At 36.8% G+C, this 22,932-nt stretch overlaps 1 protein-coding gene across 1 annotated transcript; it reads left to right on the top strand.

Annotated features, from left to right (window-relative positions):
- The first annotated feature begins 13,203 nt into the window (after nt 1-13,203).
- Nucleotides 13,204-21,207, top strand: LOC129899211 (alpha-soluble NSF attachment protein). Its single transcript, XM_055974084.1, has 9 exons — nt 13,204-13,511; nt 14,235-14,284; nt 14,387-14,459; nt 16,075-16,154; nt 16,473-16,624; nt 16,999-17,158; nt 17,241-17,288; nt 17,624-17,704; nt 20,849-21,207. Exons 1-9 carry the CDS (start codon nt 13,367-13,369, stop codon nt 20,927-20,929), a joined length of 870 nt encoding a protein of 289 aa, XP_055830059.1. The 5' UTR covers nt 13,204-13,366; the 3' UTR covers nt 20,930-21,207.
- Nucleotides 21,208-22,932: the final 1,725 nt, after the last annotated feature.

Raw genomic sequence — 22,932 nt, 5'->3', positions numbered from 1 at the left:
GCTTTACATACCTCTTATGAGTTACTCTTTATCCCATTCGCCTCGTCGTCCTTTGAACCTATTCAACATGAAAGTAATACGAATATCAACCACTCTTTCTCTCACGTTTTTCTCTCTATTTTTGTTCAAGTTTTTGGCTAAAAATGACTTAATAGTCATCCATACATAGATATATATCTTTTTGGAGAGTGACACGTGTCATCCCCTAAGAGTGACACGTGTCACACCCTTAGGTAGCCACCTCAATTATGCAATCAATCCATGGTTGCCACGTGGCAGGTGGGGGTCCATTCTATGGTGTGTCACCTACTGCCATGTGTCACTTTCATGTGCTTCCATGTGTGCCTATCACGTGCTGCCATGTGTCAAGCAGGTAAGTCACCTACTTGCTTCAAGTAGGTGCGTCATTTCCTTATTTCTCTTCCGTGGATTCGTAATTTCATCGCACTTTAAGAGCCTATGTATTCCTTGATACTTAATCTTAACACGCACTCGAGTAGCTCAAGTACGTAAGACCTCCAAGTTGGTAGCTTACGCAAGTCAATCGAGTCCTACGACTCATTTCTCAGCCTCCAACTCCTTTTGAATTTTTATAACCCTATTTCCAATCTTTCTTATTATGAAGCATTTCGTTCTCCTTTCCTTGGAGTTATTTGATAGCATTATAAACTATCCGACTAACATAATAACTTTTAAGAAACTTAAGAGCCTTTCCAAAAACTTGAGAAGCTTAAGAAGCATTCTAAGGTACCAAAGTACGGGGTGTAACATCCTTCCCCCCTTTAGAACATTCGTCCCCGAATGTTAACTAGCCTCATAAGGTCTTACGAGTGCTCCAGGATTCTTCTGTACTGGTTGCCGTTCATAGGCCTTGTATCAACTCATATGGTCTATTTAAGAAGGTAGATTACCTGTAGGCATAGGGAACAAGTGATATTTCTTTTCCATTACTTCTTTCTAGTTTCTTTACCACACATCATATTGCACCCTTTACACGAACATGTGTAGGAGCTTAAAATAGCCCGAAAGATGCTTTAGCATCACCATACTAGTCTGTACGTAAACCTGTGTCGTTTCTTACTTCCTTCCTTTACTTACCCTTGAGTTTCCTCATATTCCAGTATAGGAGAGATCTTTCATCCTTTCTTTGTTTTGCTGCTTGTACACCACAATATTAGTAGTCAGTAACTTTGTTACCAACATCTTATCTTCAGTCGAGTATAGCCTGGCTATTCCTTACAGTATGTTTAAGTTCTCATCGTAATTCTCTTATTATATTCATCCCCTTTGTATGCACCTATTCTTTGATGTCATACTATTCAAGTCCTTACTATTAATTCTCTGCACTGTCTCCGGTATTATGGCTTCTATCCGTTTATTACTGGCCTTTAGATCTTATTAACTCGTGCGAGTATGGGATCTCACTTGAAGCCACTTCCCCCCTTTAGGGTGTACCCATGTCACTATCTGTTGTATTCTACCTTACGCCCTTATTTCCAATTTTCCAATACATATGATTCTTTTCCAACATATTCGGTATACTGCACCATATCTATGCCTTCCTTTATATCCTCCATACCTTTGGTTGCCTAGGTACGACAACTTAACACAATCATGATGTGCTAATCCAGTCTAATTATGGGTACTCGAGTCACGTAGCAATTTATTCGAAGCCACTTTCTCACAAGGCTTTACTTATTTTCATAACTATCCTCATTATATTCACATCATATTCTGTTTGCATTCTACCCCATAGTATAACACTTCTTAACCTTTTTCACGATTCTTACTGTGGGTTACTTACCCTTCTTAGTTAGTCTTATCCTTAATATATCGTTCTATCTAGAACTACCAGTCTTTCCTAAATCATTTTCCTTTTATTTCAAGGAAAATTTGGGCAGAGTTTCCTCTGTATTTCTTACTATCTCAACACCTGTACGCAGAAAATGCCAACAAAGCCTCATAGGGGCAATACGCATAAAGATACATATATATGTATCTTATAACGTCATATCGCAGCCTCACAGGGCGCCTAATATCAACAATAGTATAAACTGATGGACTTACCTCGTATGTCCAACTCGAACTGCACCTTTTTAGACTTTCCCTCTACTTTTCCTTTCAATTTTCAACTTTACATGTCAACCGTAATTCAATACCTTACCTGGCACCTGTCATTCGTGCCTTGCTTACCTGCGTGCTGTGAAACTTCCAATATCGTCAGTAACCTTCTTCTATCGATGTTGTCCTTCTACTGAAATCACAAGTTAGTATGAGGAATTTCATTCCCTATGACTCGGCTCTATCGCACGATCGTAGATATGAAAGAAAGATAACATCCTAAATGTCCTGTAGCCTCTTGTCTATAGATGTGGTGTACAACACACCGATAAATAAGACTCTACTAGACACGGTCTGTAGACACTCCAAGGATGAACTACTCTGATATCACTTCTATCACGACCCAACCCCGTGGGCCGCGACTGGGGTCTGACCTGGACCCCCATTTACGTAACTATCGACTATAGTCAAATTGGACTATGTATAACGTGATACTGCTCACAAAAACCTCAATGGGTTAAAACTTTTTCATGTTCATACCGCCTCCTACATATAGGAACCAAACATATGAACCCAGTGGGTGATAAAATATTCATACACGTGTGGCCTCTTTCATTTGCATCATATCATGAAAGGGAAAACCAGTCGATAAGACTTCCACAACATAATAGCTTTTACAATATATTGCATAGGCATAATCGAAATAAACTCCTAAACAACTCACGCACATATGTCTATAGACCTCTAAGAATAGGAACGACAACATATGGCAGGACAGGGCCCCCACTGTACCCTTAACCAATATGTATAAATGTACAACAAAATGCTAGTACCAAAATAGGGCTCTGGACAAGGAGCATTGCCAACCAACAGGGTAGATGTCCTAGGCGAGCGGATCAGCAAACCGAGCATCTGTACCTGCGGGCATGAAACGCAGCCCCCCAGAGAAAGGGGGGTCAGTACAAAAAATGTACCGAGTATATAAAGCATGGACTGTAATAAGTAAAGTCGTTACCAGAGCAGAATGTGCAAAAATGAGCAAAATATCCAGAATATCAAAATGCTTTTCATAATCACCAATAATGTATGCCGAAAAACATATGCCACATCCGGCCCCATTAAGGGACTCGGTGAACAAATACAAAATGTGGTCGCCGCCCCTTCACTGGCGCCACAACACATCATAACATCAGAGTAGGGAATATCTCCATAACAGATCATATCATATAAGATGGTCATATCAGATCATATCATACCATATATGTACATGGCACATCATAACTCCACAAAACCCATGTACAGGTCGTACCTTCCCCCTCACGTTGGGGCACGGCAAATAATACAGAGAAGTACGCACGATAACAAAACCTGGCCCGGGCTCGGTGAATAAAACATTGAGGCATCCACGAGTGGAGTAGTGAGAAACTATATGCAATTTAAATCATATTTGAGACTCGACGGACTAATCAAAATGACCTTTCCTTCAAAATCGAGACAAAAGTCATATCAAGTACCTTTTGAAAGTCACTATGGACTATATCAAAATAGAACTTCTGGGAATCATATATATGTATCAAGGAAAAACAAAATATCTTTTGGAAGTCGAAAAATTGGCCATCCTAGTGGCTTTAATAATAGGACTTCTTGAGAATCATATGGAAATCATATACTTATTTCGTAAAAACCATGCCAAAAAGGGAGATTAGCTTTATATACTTATGTCAAATCATGCTAAGAGAAGGAATAAGATTTACATACTTATGCCAAAAAAATACTAAAATAAAGTATAAGCCTTACATACGTATGCCAAAATATGCCAAAAGAAGGAAACGTTATCTTTACATACCTCTTATGAGTTACTCTTTATCCCATTTGCCTTGTCGTCCTTTGAACCTATTCAACATGAAAGTAATACGAATATCAACCACTCTTTCTCTCACGTTTTTCTCTCTATTTTTGTTTAAGTTTTTGGCTAAAAATGACTTAATAGTCATCCATACATAGATATATATCTTTTTGGAGAGTGACACGTGTCATCCCCTAAGAGTGACACGTGTCACACCCTTAGGTAGCCACCTCAATTATGCAATCAATCCATGGTTGCCACGTGGCAGGTGGGGGTCCACCCCATGGTGTGTCACCTGCTGCCATGTGTCACTTTCATATGCTGCCATGTGTGCCTATCACGTGCTGTCATGTGTCAAGTAGGTAAGTCACCTACTTGCTTCAAGTAGGTGCATCGTTTCCTTATTTCTCTTCCGTGGATTCGTAATTTCGTCGCACTTTAAGAGCCTATGTATTCCTTGCTACTTAGTCTCAACACGCACTCAAGTAGCTTAAGTACGTAAGACCTCCAAGTTGGTAGCTTACGCGAGTCAATCGAGTCCTACGACTCATTTCTCGGCCTCCAACTCCTTTCGAATTTTTATAACCCTATTTCCAATCTTCCTTATTATGAAGCATTTAGAAGCTTAAGAAGCATTCTAAGGTACCAAAGTACGGGGTGTAACAACTAGTTATAGGGTTGGTTATTGTTTCCAAATACTTTTTTTATGTTTCATTTTGAGGTTGAGTTAGGGACATGTCTTATCCCCCACCCATGTTCATGAGTAGAGGCATCTAATTGGACAAATGTTTCGAGTCTATGTTATCATGTGACATTCATCATTTATGATTCATGGTTTAGACTCTTTTATGATGTTTTCGCTTTTACTTTACCTTATGTATGCTTATGATATGAATAAGAGGCTTGGTTGGATCTCTTTGGGGTTTCGATAGAGGTTGAGTGTGACTCTACAACTTGTGTCATTTTAGACATGTCGCCCTTTAGATCTTTGACACAAGCTTCTGTAGATTTGGTTTTTTCAACACTTTGGTTAGGCTCTCTTAAATCCTTGAGTTGCTTGCTTTAGCTCCACCTCTATCTCTGTTTCCAAAATGCACATAAAGACCGCTCCGATTATTTTTGTATTGATATTAGTTTTGCCAATTACCTTGATCACGGTGCTCTGCCCTATCATAGTATCCATCCTTTTGAAAGTTCCGACCTTGGTTTCTAGAGTTTTATGTTTGAAAACCCCCTTCATGTACTTTGCTTCTTACTCACCAGGTAGATCATCATAGAGAGCTGCAGTATCAACGGCTTTTACATTTTCCATACCTATATCCAATAATCGTTTGGTTAGCAAGTCCATTTGTGTCTGCATATGGGCCATGGATTGATCGCATTCCTCTTTTCTCCTTTTCTTCTAAGCTGATATTTCAAATTGGAAGCCAAAACCTCCCATATCTATGTCTCTAGTGTACCATGCTCTGTTATTCTTTGTGAACTGATCCAAAATTGTTGTGGCTTCCTGAACTGTCTACTAACTCATTCGAAAACTTAATCGATTGGAATTCTTTGGACTTGGTTTGGTGTTAGAGATCTCTTATGACCCTAAACCACATATAATACCCTTATAATACTTAGGAATTAATCCTAACACATATAAAAAATTACAAGTCCTTCGGTTCGAGTCTACACACACGTGAAGAAATATTCGAGTCTTTACGAAAAAAATTCTGGGGTGTTACACTTAGTACCTTCTATGTACTAACGTATATTTTGCCTACATTGTCTTATAATATAGGGACGAACGACACTCATGACCATCTTCTTTGTGGCTAGAGTTTCTTTAGATATCAAGGAGTTGGTGAGTCCTCATTCTATCGAGGACATGACTTTCATTCTCATTGTTTACTTGACTTTTCTTTACTTGATTCGGGTGAGCTAGGAATTTGTCCTAAGCCTCGATGAAAGACTAGACTAGAGGCATATTTATACGATGTTTTGATGTAGTCCATTTGGATATCAATTTGAGTATTTCTATCTCTTAGACCCATCCCCTTGAGCTTTTACTTCTGCTTATTTTACTATGTTTCTTTACCTTATGTATGCGATATATGCTAAGATGGTTTGGTTGGGGTCTCTCACATCCTAATTGGTGTATCATGGCTTGGCACTAGTTCGGCTCGTGACATTACCATGGGCCACTTTATGGATTATATAATACACCATGGCCCGTGGTGTTGGGGTGTGAAGGCAATAGGAATATAAGGCTTCAGGTTCACGGTTGGGTTTATGACCCTTGAAGATTTTTATGGACCGTTTAGCCTTCCATGAACCCCAGGTAAGTTTCTTGCACTTTTCTCTTTCTCATACCATGGAGGGATTTATGGCCCGTGGTGCTCTTCATGAGTAACATTCACGAGCCCTGGAAATCATGTTGGTCAACTTAAAATGGACCCGACCCGATTTGACCCAAATTTGATTTCCCAAATTGAAATTGGATTTTTACCCTAGTTTTCAACAAATTCGAGTCATTTCCCTTTACTCCTCTAAAATCAAACTTCCCATCTGATTCCAAATAATAAAAAAACCGCTACCACTCATGAAGTGATCCCATCTCTAAGTGATTCAAGCAACATAAAGGCATCGAAAACCAACTCTTATGTATACCCAACCTCTGCATCATTGTATTTTATTCTCTTTAAAGTGTGAAAGTAAATTTATCCCTTAAACTCGTTGCTTATTGATTTCATTGGGTGTTGGTCTTGATCTTTTTTGTTAAAAATAGTTATTGGGAGTGGGTTTGGCTGAGGTTGATCTTATTGCGACTGAATTGTGTGTATTGTGCTTGCTTATTTACATGGGGATAAAACACCATTTTCGAACAAAATTTCCTTGGGACGAAGGCATATTCATGGTCCGCATTGCACTTTACGTACCATGAATATGTTTGCTGTCGCCCAATGGGAAAAGTTTCTATATGAAGGACCACAGGAGACTTCACGGGTCATGAACCTCTTCACGGACCGTGGTGTCAGCCATAATCCTATACTTAGAAATGTTTTTCCTGCAGAGGTAATTGATGAATCTTCACGGAACCCTTCATTGGATGTGAAACCTTAAACGGAATGTGATGCTCACTTGTATAAAAAAATTGAAAAACAGAAAAACAGAAAGCAAAAAAAAGGTTTGTAACTTGTAATTCACGTGTGATTGCTCGATGATAGACTGAGTGACGACACTCCTAAGGAAAATCATCACGTTTGTATAACTTTACTTCGGGAAAGTCTGAGTACCCATTTATTTTGTCACATTGTATTATGTCAATTCTAATTATCTCCTCTACATGTACAATGGTTCCCAAATATAAGCCTGCATCCACCCATGACACTCATCGATCAAGACTCCATGACTCACCATTTGATAATTTGGACAACAATTTGGATAATGAGTCAGGAAATGAAACCTCTAGTGGGTCCAAGGTGAAGTGCACAATGATCATTTCCCTTCACTCACCCCGTACCACAAAGGATAAAGCCACTATTGAGGCTGAGACCACTCCCTCCCAGTCTAAAAAGAAGGAACCAGGTTCTGGAAATGAGAAAAATGCAGAAGAGGAGCAATTCGGGGATGAGGCCAGTAACTTTAGTAGTGAAGAAGAAGAAGAAGAAAGTGTAGACAGTATTGAGAGGTTTGCGGTCACTAGAGAATCTAATCTGGTCACCCGAAGAATGATTGTTGACTTCTTGAGGAACAGGTGAATTGTGCCAGGATCCCACCAGATATTTGACCATGGCTTGTCCAAATGGTCCAGCGGCCTCAGCAAGTGGGCTACAATATCAGAGATCCATTGATAACTTGACATTAGTTCACAATATCAAAGAGGTGTTTGACCTCCATCAATTCGGCTAGATGAGTACACCTCAAGGCTACTACAGTCAGTGGCTCACACGGGAGCTATATTACTGAACTCGGCGAGTCCTCGGGAAAGTAAAAGAAAGACATAGCTTCAAAACTACCACCATTGGAAGATGTCCAGATGATGGGCATTCGATTTGATATTTCAGAGGCCACTCTCCTCTGGTTCATACATGGTCTAAATTATATTGGACCTCTGACAAGGCTATATGATCACAGGCACCACTTGGTTAAAATGAGGAGAAAATGGAGGATCTTACCTCCAAGTATAATATTTTGAGGTGGATAGCATATCAAATCGCTATTGAGGGAACCAATGCATCTTGGGTGATGAACCCGAGACAGTTGATTACAAAGGCATCCCTGACCTTTGAGGCCAAATTCTGGTGGGTCGTTATTCATGCTCACTTAAGGCCAATGGTAAATAATAATACTCCCCTCCTATCTCAAGAATCCTTGGCCGCTTTTATCATAGTTCGATATGCATTAAATGTGGGCTGGTTGATTGCGACCAAAATCTGAGACCAAGCCCTCAATGAAAAAGATGGACTAAATTTCCCATGTTTGATCTAGAGATTGTGCGGGAATGCTAGAGTCCCTATAAGCCGATTCCTAGATCGGATGTCCAGAACCCACTTTATAAGGTTAGGACATCCAGGTTACCTTCCTAGTCACTATCACAGTGGGTCCACTACCGACCACTCTATCTTTAGAAGGGGTCTCTACTACCCCACCTATCGGTGAGGCTTCTAAGTAGTTTGAGGGTGAGAGTCAGCCTCTTCCAATAATAGCAGGCACAGGGATATTAGTGACCGTGACATATGAGTTCCTATCCAAATTAATAGCTGATCAGTGTCAGACTAGGGAGCTACTAGACTAGGTTATTAAGAAACTACCACATGTGGTCTAGACTCAAGTTCAGTAGTTGAGGATAGTCTTCACACCAACCTTAGGAGGGATATTAGTGTCTTGCAGGGTTAAGTAAATAGACTAGAGGCACACCTTACTAAGCGGATTAATAGCCTGGGTGTTATGGAGGCCGAGTCCATGAAATCACAGTTGGTGCCACTACGTAATGACTTGACTAAGCTAAAAGAGAATTTTACCACTGTTTCTCCTCTATTACCACTGATGCTTTGATGCAGTGATTTGTTTCTTCTCTAGAGAGCACGAGACTAGATGAGGTGTGGAGCACTATATCGACATTTGAACCGGATAAAAAAGGTTGAGTCCTCTGCTGATACATGGTTGCTAAGGCAAAGCATTTGAGGAAAGAAAAGAGGGATGCAAAGACTGAAGGTAGAGAGAAGGAGGAATGAGAGTAGAAATAGATTAAAGCTGCGCTGGTTGGAGCTTCAGCAAATGGAATCATTCCAACCCAGACTTCTGAGGTTCCTAATAGTGAGCCCACCATCATTTGGGTACCTTTAGGCACACCCACTATTGCTACGGGCGATGACCCTTCGAGCGAGCCCACATCATTGAGTGCACCGACCATTGTTGGTTCCACTTTAGAGACACAGACTGACACCTAAGGTGTCACATGTATGATTACTTCCCTTATTTTATTTTTTAGTGTTTTGATTTACATTGGGGATAATGCACAACATTTTGATGGGGATAGGGCATCTTAGCTGCTTGGGAGTTTTTTTTGCCATATTTCTTTTCTCTCAAGTGTATTATTTAGTAGAATTGACATGTTTAGGATGTTTTGTGTTGTGAAAATACAATGAGTCTGTTGAAGTGTGCATGTAGCTCGTGTGTTTGACACATATGATGTGAGTTGAATAAAAATAACTCATGTCTGAATTTTGAAAAAGTGTTATGTGTTTGTACCTGGACTGTGAAAATTGACTTGCTGGGATCTTTTTAGGACATCTACTTATTGACGTGTCAATCAAATGCTATCTAAAAAATGAATGTGTCAATTGGTGCTGGATAGTGTAGGTTATGTGTCATATGTGTGTGAGTTAAATTTCCTAGTTCAAACTTTGCACATGTAAGCTAGAACTTGTCTGGTTAGTCTCACTGAAATGAGTGAATAGCTTGATTAGGAAAGGATCATAGGCCGTTGTAGAAAATAGTCCACTTAGCCTAAAAATAACAAACCAAATGAAATTGTACCCTTAGAACCAAAATTTTGAGCTCAAAAAAGACATTTTCTTCGAAATAACACAATTCACCTTCTTCGTCTGACGATAGACCCTTATCTTGGCCCTGGTCCCTCCTAGGATAATGTGCACCTCAAATCAGGAAAGCTTAAGTTGAGGGTGACTACTATAGTATAAAGCCCAAAAAGTTGGGGTATGAAAAGAAGCGTGTAGAGAGAGGCATAAGGAAAAGAAATGGGTCATGGTCTCAAGGAAAATGAAAAATAAGAGTAAAATAAGCAAAACAAAATGGGTGAGAAAACATTTAGAAAAAAAAAGTAAAAAGAGTGAGAAGCCACACCTAGATATAAATAAAAGAAGAAAGTAGGGGTGACACAAGTTTGGGTTGTAAGACGTGTAGCTCAATAAAGCATCATGGAGGGGGGAAAATAGTCACTTATATCCTAAATATATCCTACATGAGTCCGAACATACCTTACAAGCTAAGAAAATCATATAGTGATCCTAAACGAGCTACTCGAAAGTTAAAGTATAGAAAATAAGCGCAAGTCTATGGTTTGTACATGTGCATTGATTGAATTTTGTTTGAGAGTGAGTGAATTCGGTTCAATCTCTATTTTGCTTATATACATTGTGAGAGACATTTCTTTGTAGTGAGGTCACTATGACTGTACTGTTTGATTGCTAATTTGACTATTACATTATTGTTTGCATTGGTTTGGTTGACTGTGAGTAGTGAAATATCATAAAATCGATCCTCGTGAGTTAGTTGAAATTTTTAGTGTATTGCATAGCCGATTTGAATTAAAAATGAAAAGAGGATCATGAACATGATTATGTAGGTTGTTGTACATCTTCTAGAGTTGTTTGTATTTGCTTGTCGTTGTGTTTTATTTAGTTTTCATTGCTTGAGGACAAATAATGATTCTAAGTTAAGGGTGTTGATGTGTCACGGATTAACGAAACCTTCGAAGATCAAAACATTGAACTAGTAAGAGTTCCAAGCATGTTTTGTAACTATGATATGCATTTTTGTTTGATTGTAGGAAAACTAAGTCGTGCATGAGGTTTGATTTGCATTGTTGATTTGTTGCTATTGAATCACTAAAGTTATGGGATCACGGAGCTCTCTATGGATCGTGAACCTTTATACGGTCCGTGGAAGTTGATCGTTAAACAGAATGCTAAAGAAGGTTCAAAAGAATTTGGTCCAAGTAAAACTCCACGAGACCCTTGACATGTCGTGGATACCATTACGGATTGTGGAACATGATAGTGAAATTAAAAAATGAAGTGGTTGCAAGAAGTTCAAGTCCATTCCCATGAGACCCATCCACATGTCGTGAAAGCTATGACGGGTAGCCCATAAAGAAGTTGTTGAGAAGACATGAGAACAGCCTAAGGCAAACTTCACCAGATCATAAACGGACCTTTGTATCCAAAACAGTCTGTGAAGCCTGTTTGTGAAATGATAAACTCAGAAGCTTTAAAGCAACGACAAAAACCATGGAAGACCTCTGCGGTTCCTGAATGTCACCACAGTCTGTGAACAGTCAACGTTGAACCTGGTCGACTTAAATTTTCCTACTTTGTTTGGGATTTGGTTTTATATTCTATAAATACTCTATATAAGGTTTTTATTTATGTTACGCAATTTTTATGGTTTTTTAGCATAGAACGCAGTGTGAGAAGATATTTTCGAACTACATTTGGGAATCAAATGTAAATACAAGTTCCGTTCGTTTCTTGATTCGTTATTCATCTATTAATTCAAGATTAACTATTTCATAAACGTAAGTATTGGTTTATCAATTCTACCCAATTTTTTAACGCTTTGCTTATGAATATAAGTGGCTAAATTCTATAACTAGGGTTGTGGGAACCATGGAAGAATAACAAAGTAGGCAAATATATAGGTGATTCTTGATTAATGTTCAAGCATGCATTATTGTTATCTTCGTCTTGTTTTTCTTTTAACAAGTGCACATGTTCAAACTCGCCTGTATTCATTACTTGCTTGGGAGAGGGATAATAATTAGGAAAAGATAACCACAATGGAGATTTGAAGCTACAAACCTTCGTCTAAGAACTTGAGCCCGGAAGGGGATAATTTTCTGAGGTCAAAAGCAAAGGTTGGATAGATGTACATTCGGAGACCATAAGGTAAAGAATGAAATTCATCTAATAGGGCCAAAAGGTGTTTAGATGTCTATAACTTGGTAGATTTTCCATGCAACGCATTGAAACAATATCACCAATATCATACGTCTACTAAGTTACATATCATGGGGAACACAGTCCTAACTACCTTCTCATACTGTTGAAAACTCTAAGTCTTACTCTATTTTATTTTTTACTATGAACATTGTTACTCGTTACTAAATCAAAAAAATAAACTCCAATTTACTTTATGCATTTTTACTTTCGAGAAATAGTGACTACAACTGAATTTAAATCCTAGTAGACTTATTTCCTCCACATTTTCAGTGGGTTCAACCCTAACCTAATTGAATTCTATATTTGACAACAACCGCTTTATACTTTTTAAATGGAGTGTAAGTTTGGACATATCATTGTGGAGGTGAGAAAGGAAAATGAAAGTTGTGGTGGTGATTGTTTGCTAGAGAAGCCATCTTCAATGAGGTTGAATGGAGAAGGAGAGGTTGGATAGAGAAGGAAAAGTCTAGAGATGAGGAAAGCAATGAGGGTGGTTTTAGTTAGTAAAAATAATTAGTCTATGGACAATAATAATAAAATATCCCCCCCAAAAATTCCAAAAATGAATACTCAATGTATGTCAAAAGTTATAGAGCGCCTCAGGTCCAACTGAAATTTGGTGGGGCTCAGTGAAAAGTGTATTGGAATTTTGGACGGTGAATACTTTTCTAAAATTTACATAAATGTACTACATTAAGAAAATATTTACCATTTATAACAATAATATTTTTTTCACTGAACACTTATAATACAATTATAATACAATTTTAATACATATTAGCGAGAATAATTTATAAAACTCATATAATACAAGTTTTATTCATTGATAATTTATTTATCACATACTTTAATACACTTATAATATATTGTATCAATTTCTTACCAAACAAGTATAATATATTTTAAAACACTTATAATACATGCATAATTCACTTTTAATATATAATAGATATATCATAATATTGCTATATATTTCTATAAATCATAATCAATAAAAAATATCGCTAAAATCAGTAATTATTTATTAAAATGTGTTTTTCTAATTTTTCCTACTATTCTGGTCCCCAAGCCCAACATAAAAGGGCAGGCTACAAAAATTAAAGCCCATCCAACGCCTGAAATCGGGCTCATTTTTACTTTTTCGACGTCCCCACACCACATTCTTTTCTTCCTTTTCTTTGTTTTTCTGATTACTTCAAACGACAGATATCGCTCTTTGTGCTGACCAAAAATGGGGGATCACATAGCAAGAGGTGAAGATTTCGAGAACAAGGCTGAGAAGAAAATCGGCGGATGGGCCCTTTTTGGCTCCAAATACGAAGACGCCGCTGATCTGTTCGATAAAGCTGGCAATTGCTTTAAACTCGCCAAATCATGTTAGTTCTTTTCTTCCCCCATTTTTCTATACGTTTGTTTCTCATTTTATTAAGATCTAGTAATATGTTTTTGAATCCCTAAATTCATATTCTGGTGATCCCACTCAGGTTCTGTTTTTAAGATTTCATTTTTCAGTTTTACCAAAGCATTATTGTATGATATTAATTGTTTTTTTCCTGATGTTGACTTGGAGCTGATTCCAAATTATTGTGTGAGAAATATTTGTATGCATTTTCTCATTAAGCGATCTTCCTTATTAATTTTGTTTGGTCCAAGTAATTAGCAAAACCCGCAAACTTGTGTAAACTTTTGCTGGATTTGATTAATTAAATTAAATGTTGGAGCATTGGGATGATTTTCATTTGTATTATTTTTAATCTTCAAATAACTGCAGCATTTTTCATCTAAGTAGAGTTATTTACCGAGCAGATTTTATTCTTACTTTGGACATGCAGTGATGATTGAGTGGGTTATAGCTTGCTTATTCCTCTTGTTTATAGCTTGGAATATAGGCCAATTTTGTAGACAGAATTTATTCAATTTGTAGACAGAAAAATACCATTTTCTTCAATTTAGACTTTAAATTTTATAAGATGGACAAAATCTTTTTAATGGTGTAAAAGTGAATAATTCTTAATAAGGCTCACAGTTTCATAAATTCAATCACCCTTGTTACATGCTTAGAAATTGCAGAATAATTTCTTGTTTCCTGGTTCTTTCAGGGGATAAAGCTGGAGCAGTATATGTTAAATTGGCTAACTGTCATCTTAAGGCAAGTGTTAATTCTTTTGCAGTAAATTATCAGATGCTCTTTACTTTCATTCTTTCTCAGACATTTTCAGTTCTTGAAAGTCAATTTACTTTATGTTCACAGTTGGATAGCAAACATGAGGCTGCTAATGCTTATGCAGATGCTGCTCATTGCTACAAGAAGTCAAATATTAAAGGTTTGTAAGTCACGGAATAATTATTTGCTTCAAACAAGCATTTTTATGTTCCATGCTTCCAGAAAACATACAAGCAACATCTTTGGATGTAAGTCCATGCTGCTCTCCATATAAGCATCTTTTCATTAGGAGCTTCTTAGAGGTTTTGCATTTAGTAATATTATCTTGTCCCAGGACAAATTATTTGATTGTTTGTTGGCGTCATACTTGATTAGACCTTGTTCCAAGTTAGTTTCTCCACCTTCATAAGCTGTTAAATCCTCTCCTTTATGGGTGAGATTGGTTTTCTTGTTATTAGAATGGCACTTGCAATTTGTTAATTTATAATAAGGATGGAAAAATGATTGGAGTGTTGCACTGCCAGCTATTCTGGGATATAGGCATGATTTAAACTTTCTTTCAGGGATGAGTTTCAGATTAATTAAAAATAGAAAGAGTTCTGAAATATTTGGCAACTATTGAATTAATGTTAAACATTTTAAACACAGTAACTTTACTTGATTAGTATGTAAGATGCACAATGATTACATGGTTACAAAGAAGAAGAAGTTATTGCACTTATGCAGCAAGAAACTTCATGCGTTAATACATAACATCAAAAGTATCTATAAAATACTGTACATAGAAGTTTACACATAACATCGTTTATGATATACCATACTGGAACAATAGCTTTGTAGAATTCAGTGAGTGAGATAATTCACTCCCATTTATTTGAGATTTTATATTAATGTTCTAATTCTTGTTATTTCGTAAGATAAATATGATGAGTTATGTACAGGTGGTTGCTGAAACAATTAAAAATAGTATTATTGCTTTGATAGTTTTGTACTTCACAAAAAATCTTTTGATAAATTCCAAGAATGTTGACTGGAACAAGTAATTTTGAAGTACAGTTAAATTTCATTCTTCTCGTCTAAAAATGTACATTTGTTCTTGTAACTGTAATTTTATTCTTGAAACTGAACAAACTTATTGGAGGTTTTCTGGAAATATTTGGAAATTTAAACAATCGATATTGCTAAGCAGCAAAAAGCGAAGTGCTGATAAGTGGGAGAGAGATTAGGGGGAGGGAGGGAGGGATGGAGATTAAGTAGACCTCTTGGTGCCTGCTTGGTTATCATTCACACAGACACACACTACATACACACACTTGTTTAACTGATGCAGAGTCATAAGTATATTGCCTCTAGGGCTTTGGTTCAATGGTATAGGTAGTACAGCGTGGGACGTGTGATACACACATATAATGAGTGGGGAACCAAGTTTGGTATTCAAGTGGAGAATGGTAGAAGTGGGGAGGGCCCATTATCTGCCAAGTTTCTAAGGTGGAAATTGCACATTTAATTGTTAAAGAAAATAGTCTTTGTAGTATATATCACCCTATCAACTAGACCTCAACCTGAATCACTTAAGCTCGGTTGTATGCATCCAGCTTATCCATTCTACTCTATTCATGTCCATTTCGCTCCTAAAAATCATATACAGTACAATTCTAATGCGATATCATTTCTGAGAATATTTTCTGAAAATCATTACATTGTAATTATCTTTCCATTTAGTTATCTTTAGCATTGGCATAAACAGACTGAATTTTGTATTGTATATCCTGCAGAGGCAGTATCGTGTTTAGAGCAGGCAGTGAACTTGTTTCTGGACATTGGGAGGCTAAATATGTCTGCAAGATATTACAAGGTAAAACTATGTTATCTGCAAGAATCTGGATGTGGTCTTTGATATTTTAGAGGCCTTTTTTCTGTGTTCAATGAGTCTTTTCATGTAAGTACAGGGTCTAATTATTGGTTCTAGTCAGCTCAATGCTTAGTTTCTTCTATGTACTTAACTGATTGGACACACTATATTACCAAGAAAGGTGATAAGTGACTGGTCTTGTGTTGTGTCACTTTGTTGCCCTTGCGCCGGAATGATTGTAGAATGCAGCTATTTTAGTTGGAGTATCCCTAGGAAGCTTGGTTTCATTGCCTGAAAGAGATGTATGTGTCCTATATGCAGGAAATTGCTGAATTATATGAGCAAGAGCAAAATTTGGATCAGGCTATTAGTTACTATGAGAAGGCAGCTGATCTTTTCCAGAGTGAAGATGTAACAACAAGTGCAAATCAATGCAAACAGAAAGTTGCACAATTCTCTGCTCAAATCGAGAAGTAAGATTCATTGTATTTAGGTAGTGATTTAATTTCCAAAAAAAGAAAGAATCTCGATTAATGTCATGAAAAGTTATTGCTTAGAACTGGAAGATATTGCACATTTCTCTGTCAACATCATTGTGGTTGATCTGGTTTTGTTATACTGCTGGTGAAGTCAGTCTCTTGTTATGGATGAAACAAACAAGAAAGATAAGAAAGAGGCCAATATCAGTAGTTAGGAAAAGGTTATCATTTCCAAATTAAGAGGAGAATGATGAATAAATGCCTTTTGAACTATTAATAAATCTGTAAGCTTTTGTTTAGCTTCTTATTGTTTTATGTTTTTTAAGAATTGGAATTTTTTCTTACTAATTCTGACATCATTTTCTCAGATATCCGAGAGCGATTGAGATCTTTGAGGAGATTGCACGTCACTCAGTCAATAACAACTTGTTGAAGTATGGAGTTAGAGGGCATCTTCTTAACGCTGGTATTTGCCAACTTTGTAAAGGTGATGTTGTTGCAATCAACAATGCGTTGGAGCGATATCAGGTACCAGGGTTACTTGTTCAGCTTCTAAATTTCTATCCACAAATATGATATCAGTAGGTAAATATTGCATCTTTATCTACAGGAGCTGGATCCAACATTTTCAGGGACACGCGAATGCAAATTGCTAGTGGTATGTCATAGCTTGTATATTCCTGCTTGTGAATGTTATTTCTCTCCTGCTTCCTGGCCCTTTTCTCTTAGACAGCTTTTGAGTCTAGTATTTGTGAAAATGGTTTTCATCTTATCAAATCTACAAATTGCTATGATATTTCACACAGTCCAATGCATCTATGTGTAACTATTTCCTAGTATTCCAAATGATCATATAGAGATGCGTTCACGCAGCGACCAAAGCCAATATAAGATTTCACTCATGTGCTTATTCTTGTTGCCTCACAGTTATCATACATGTGTTTTCTGAATATGACATTAAAGTTAATTTGGGAGGATATTTCCTGTTGACAGGATTTGGCAGCTGCAATTGATGAGGAAGATGTTGCAAAGTTCACTGATGCTGTCAAAGAGTACGATAGCATGACACAACTGGTAATCTTGAACTCTTAACACTTTTTTACCAATTAAAAGAAAGACATGTATTGCAGTGACATGGCCTACAATAGATTTTACATTTGGAGTAATATCTTTCTTGTATTGGATACACACACATACCACACGCCCCCGCCTGCGGGTATGCATGTTTGTATCTTTGGCCTCCCTTATTGTTCTGGATCATCATTGTTTTAGTTTAAAAATAACTATGCTGGAACATCATCAAACCTTTGTCCCCCATATCGCCAAAAGTTATTTGCAATGTTTCTCTCATCTCTAGCACTTTTAGGTCATAAGCTCCTTAAATTATGGATGAAGGTGATAAATTCCCCTGTCAATCCGTTAAAGTCCTCAAGCAGGCAGTGAGAGTGAACGAGTTGTGTAATAAAATAAGAGTGAGTGAAGGGCCAATGTTGGATATGACGACCCCAGTTTTTTCCATGCTCTGTATTTCATACAGTTCTTCTGGTCATGCCGTTTCATCTCTACTTTCTGTGTTAAAAAGTCATGATGTTCTTCACCTTTTCAAGAGCTTTCTTCTTGCTGGAAAATTTCTTTAGCTCTGCTTCCATATCATGCAAAAGAGAATTCCTTTTGTACACAATTTTTTTAGTTAGAGCAATACAGGAGGACCCAATGTGCAGAGCTTATGAGAAAAATAATCCAAATAATTTCTCAAGTATATAGTGTGCTACTTCCTATAGCGCTCTGAATTTCTTAACCTTTTTTGAGCCGAGGGTCTCTCGAAAACAGCCGTCCTACCTTGGTAGGAGTAAGGTCTGCGTACACTCTACCCTCCCCAGACCCCACGTTGTGGGATTTCACTGGGTTGTTGTTGTTGTTGTTGTTGTTGTTGTTGTATATAGTGTGCTACTTGAATGGCTCAACATGTCATCTAGTCCTTCAACATTCCATGTTGTTTTTCAACTCCCTTGATAGATATGCAACTTCTCTCCTGAGTGCTATTGTTAATGCATGAAGTCAACTTTCCATACTTCATAGTAGGCATACCTAGTGTTATTAAAAGCCATCGCTTCATCGCACGGATGCAAACCGTGGGATTATCTCTTTATAGGAAATGCGCTTAAGTGTTTCAAACGATGACACACAAGGTGTTCCCCACGAGAAGCGTTGATCCCTTGAATCTCATCATTGTTGTATATTGGATGCTGAAATTAGTTATTTTAATTGAGAATTTGCTTATTATAGTACTAAATTCATATGGTATTTTTGAACTTATGTAAGTTGTGTTCTTGACTTCAAATAACCTCACCCTTCACTTCTTGCTTTTCATTTCAAGCTCTAGCGACTTCGTAGTTCTTTGTGCTTTTAAAAACACTAGGCATACTTCATCTACTTGGGACCTCCTGCGGTTTAACAACAATAACATTCCCATTGTAACTCCATAATTGGAGTTTGGAAAGTGTAGGATGTACGTAGACCTTTCCCCTATCTTTTGTGTAGGAAGATTGTTTTTGATTGGACTTCGACTCAAAAGAGATGTTTCAAAGCAGGATTGCAAGAAAAATATGATAGCAAAGCGCCAAATACAAAGCAAATCCTCGACCTCCAAACTTTCCTATCTAGGGTTGTATGCACAGTAAGTTGAAGTTGTGCCATGTCCTGTTTAATCACATCTCTCATTCTTTTTTGGCCTACTTCTTAAATCTTGCTACAATCAACCTTCAAACCTTACTGGCTCGTCTACACACCCCCTCTTCACATGCCCGAACCATCTCAACCTCATTTCTCTTATCTATTCCAGCATGGCGGCCACTTCCAGCTTATCTCGTATAACTTCATTTTTAATCATCTCTCTCATAGTAAGTCCACAGATCCATCTGAGTATCCTCATCTCTGCTAAACATGGACGTTATTGACTGGTCAACACTTTAACCACCACTCTGTAAAACTTACCTTTAAGCTTTGGCGACACGTTCTTATCGCATAGTTTCCCGGATGCGAGCCTCCATTTCACCCACCCTGCTCCAATACGGTGTGCGATATCATCATCAGTTCCCTATCTCCTTGGATTATTGACTCACTTTGTAGACTGCCTGTGGTTTGGAATACCTAAGAAAGTGTAAACACGAATGAAGTCGACAATAGTTTCCAAAGCTAATTGATTGTCATTCAGTGCATAAGTTAGTAGCATCTTCACTTATTCTTGTGAAGCACTATCTGACCTCAGGGTTCTTTTAGTCTGCTACTGAAGGTGGAATATTTGGCATCAGCTCTGTTTGTTCTCTCTCTCTAGGGTGCTTAATTTTATTTTGTTTTTTATGTGACTGTAGCATAACCATGCATGTTTAACTCTACTTTTGGTTTTACGGCAATTATCTAGACATTTCCTAGCTTTGGATACTAGATGTCTGTAGCAGCTTTTTGTACCAACAAAGGTCTCCTCTTTGGGTTGACCATCAATATTCTCGCTGTTTGAGTGCATGAAGGGGCAAAATTTGTGGAGGAGACATAGATTACCTTGCAAGTTTTACAAGGTATGAAGAAGTGCTTGAAATTGAGGACCAGAGGCGGTGCAATTAACCATGATTTCATTTCGAATGAAGGATAGAGAGGGTATATTACGTTAAACTTATATGAGAAGACTGCATATTTTATAATTTATGGTGCAGTAGACAAAATTGAGTACAGAAACAGCTTTACTAACCTTGAAACTTCGCCAAATGCGTTGGCATTTGAATTTGAAAGCAGATTTGACTTAGACGTGGCGAATGCAAGTGTTTCACATAGTAATAGGTCATTCCTAAGGCGGCTGACTTAATGAAACAATATAATCCATTTGCTTATCTGGTAAAGTTGCTGCCATGTGACCAGGAGGTCACGGGTTCAAGCCTTGGAAACAGCCTCTGGCAGAAATGCAAGGTAAGGCTGCGTACAACAGACCCTTGTGGTCGGGCCCTTCCCCGAACCCTGCGCATAGCGGGAGCTTAAGTGCACCGGGCTGCCCTTTATCTGGTTATTCACATTATATTCATTCTTGACATATCTATAAGGTGGATTCATTTTTGTCATCAATGCTTTGTGAACCATACTTGGATGCTTAATTTACTGGGCACATATTACTGTGTTCATTTACAATCTACTTATGATGTTTGTATTGGCATAAATCTCACTCCACAGGATGCTTGGAGGACAACACTACTTCTAAGAGTCAAGGAAACATTGAAGGCGAAGGAGCTTGAGGAAGATGATCTTACTTAATTTGTTCCTCTTATCTATTGTAAACTACTAGCCTTTATGTGATTTTATTTGCACTGTTGATTGATTGTTATCATGCTTGTTTGAATGCAATTGTATTTGTACTAATATGAGTTTGACTGGTTACAACGGTTTTTGTCTAATGGTCGAAGTTGAAGCTTTGAAGCTGAGTTCAAAAGTCCAAGTTTTGTACAATTCTGTATTGCTGTGGGTATTTGTACTACCAATTATGTGTAAATAAATGTTCTTCTCATTTGGACTAGAAGAACGATAAAAATGAATTGTTCGTTGCCAGGCATAAGAAAGTGAAATTGGAGTGTAAGCTTCTGATACATCAATAGCTTGCAAGTTGTAATACAAGAAAAACAGAGCTAGGATTACCGTCCTAATCTTAGATGATTCGGGTTACTTGACACCATAAGAAAATGTTAAAAGAAATGTGCGATAAATTGTGGTCATCTGATGTTTGCTCCTGAAGGACCAATAGGGAATAACAAATAAAAAACATTGAACCCATTGGGGTGGGTCAACGGTTTCGCTTGGGACTTTCATAATGGAAGTCTCAAGTTTGAAACCCCTTGGCTATGATAGTAGGGGGTGGGCTCTTGGGTTGAGCGCATTGCATGAGGCTTGTCTAGTGTGAGTTATTTCTCTTGTGTAGCTTATGAGCTATTACACAAAAGCTAATTTTGCACTGTGCCACCTAAAGGATAGAGGTTGTCAGTTCTCGTCATAAAATAAAAATAAAATAAACATTGGTGGTGTGCAAGTTTGAATCTTCTTGTGCAATTGGTGGTGCAATAACAATAACTTCAACATATTCAGTGTAAAATGTAATTCTGCACATGGAATCTGAAAAGATACAGATAATGTGTATGCCAAATGCTTTCCCTATCTTGTGAGACTATGGAGTTGATACCAATTATTATTGGAAAAATTACTAGAATATTGTGTTTAAGATGTTAATTTACATAATATAAATCTACTCTATTTTATTTATAACATTAAGTTTTTAATTACAAATTTGACAACTTCTTAAAACTAAAGTTATACACGTTTTTTTAAACTATTTTTTTTTGAAGTTAGTGCGCTGATTTTGTAGGACTCATAATTATTTTGTTTATTTTGGGAATTCTTCTTTATTAAAGATCCCTTTTTCACCCTCTTATTTTTTCTCTTTCTTTCTTAATACAATTATTGTAAAAATATTTTCTCACATACACAAATTTTTTGCCGACTTTTTAGATTTTGATGTTATTTTTGGGGAATGAAAATTTATTATCTAATTTATAGAATTTCTACCATTAAGCACATTCTTTATTAATTTGATACAATTAAAAAGATTTTTCTTCTCTCTTCAATTTCATTTCAATTCTTATGGACATAACTCTTTTTTACTTCTCTCTTCAATTTTATATATGTTAGTTAAAAAAGAAAAATGAGTATATTAAATGGAATACATTTTGGGTTAACATTAATGACCATTTTTTTTATAAACATAATGAATAACTTGCACCAAAATACAATCAAATTTCATTTTTATTATAAACTATTACATTCAAGGCACCGTTTTATAATTTTAGTTTAAAAATAAGTATATTAAATAATGTACATTGAGAATTAACTTTAAAAATTATGATTACAAAATTGCTTTTTATTATATATTCCATCTATATATTGCTTTACATCATAATATCATCAACAATCAATCAATATTTATCATCAAATTAATAAATAATTATACCAACATATATGAAAAGATCACCAGTGTTGGTAAAAATCTCATTCGTTAAAAAATTAAATTACAAAGTATTGTATCTATGATATTGTATACAAAGCAACATCAACATATCAAATAATTATACATAATACATATATACAAATTATGATTATACAGAATTGAATTTTGTTTTCCGCAATCTTAATTAAGCCATCATGTTGGTGATTGCTTCATAAATGACTTCTTCAACCTTGAAATTCAGATACCTTCCTACAGTACATTTCAA

This window comes from Solanum dulcamara, chromosome 8 (assembly GCF_947179165.1).
Source record: "Solanum dulcamara chromosome 8, daSolDulc1.2, whole genome shotgun sequence".
NCBI lineage: Eukaryota > Viridiplantae > Streptophyta > Magnoliopsida > Solanales > Solanaceae > Solanum > Solanum dulcamara.
This window is presented reverse-complemented; position numbering and strand designations above follow the sequence as displayed.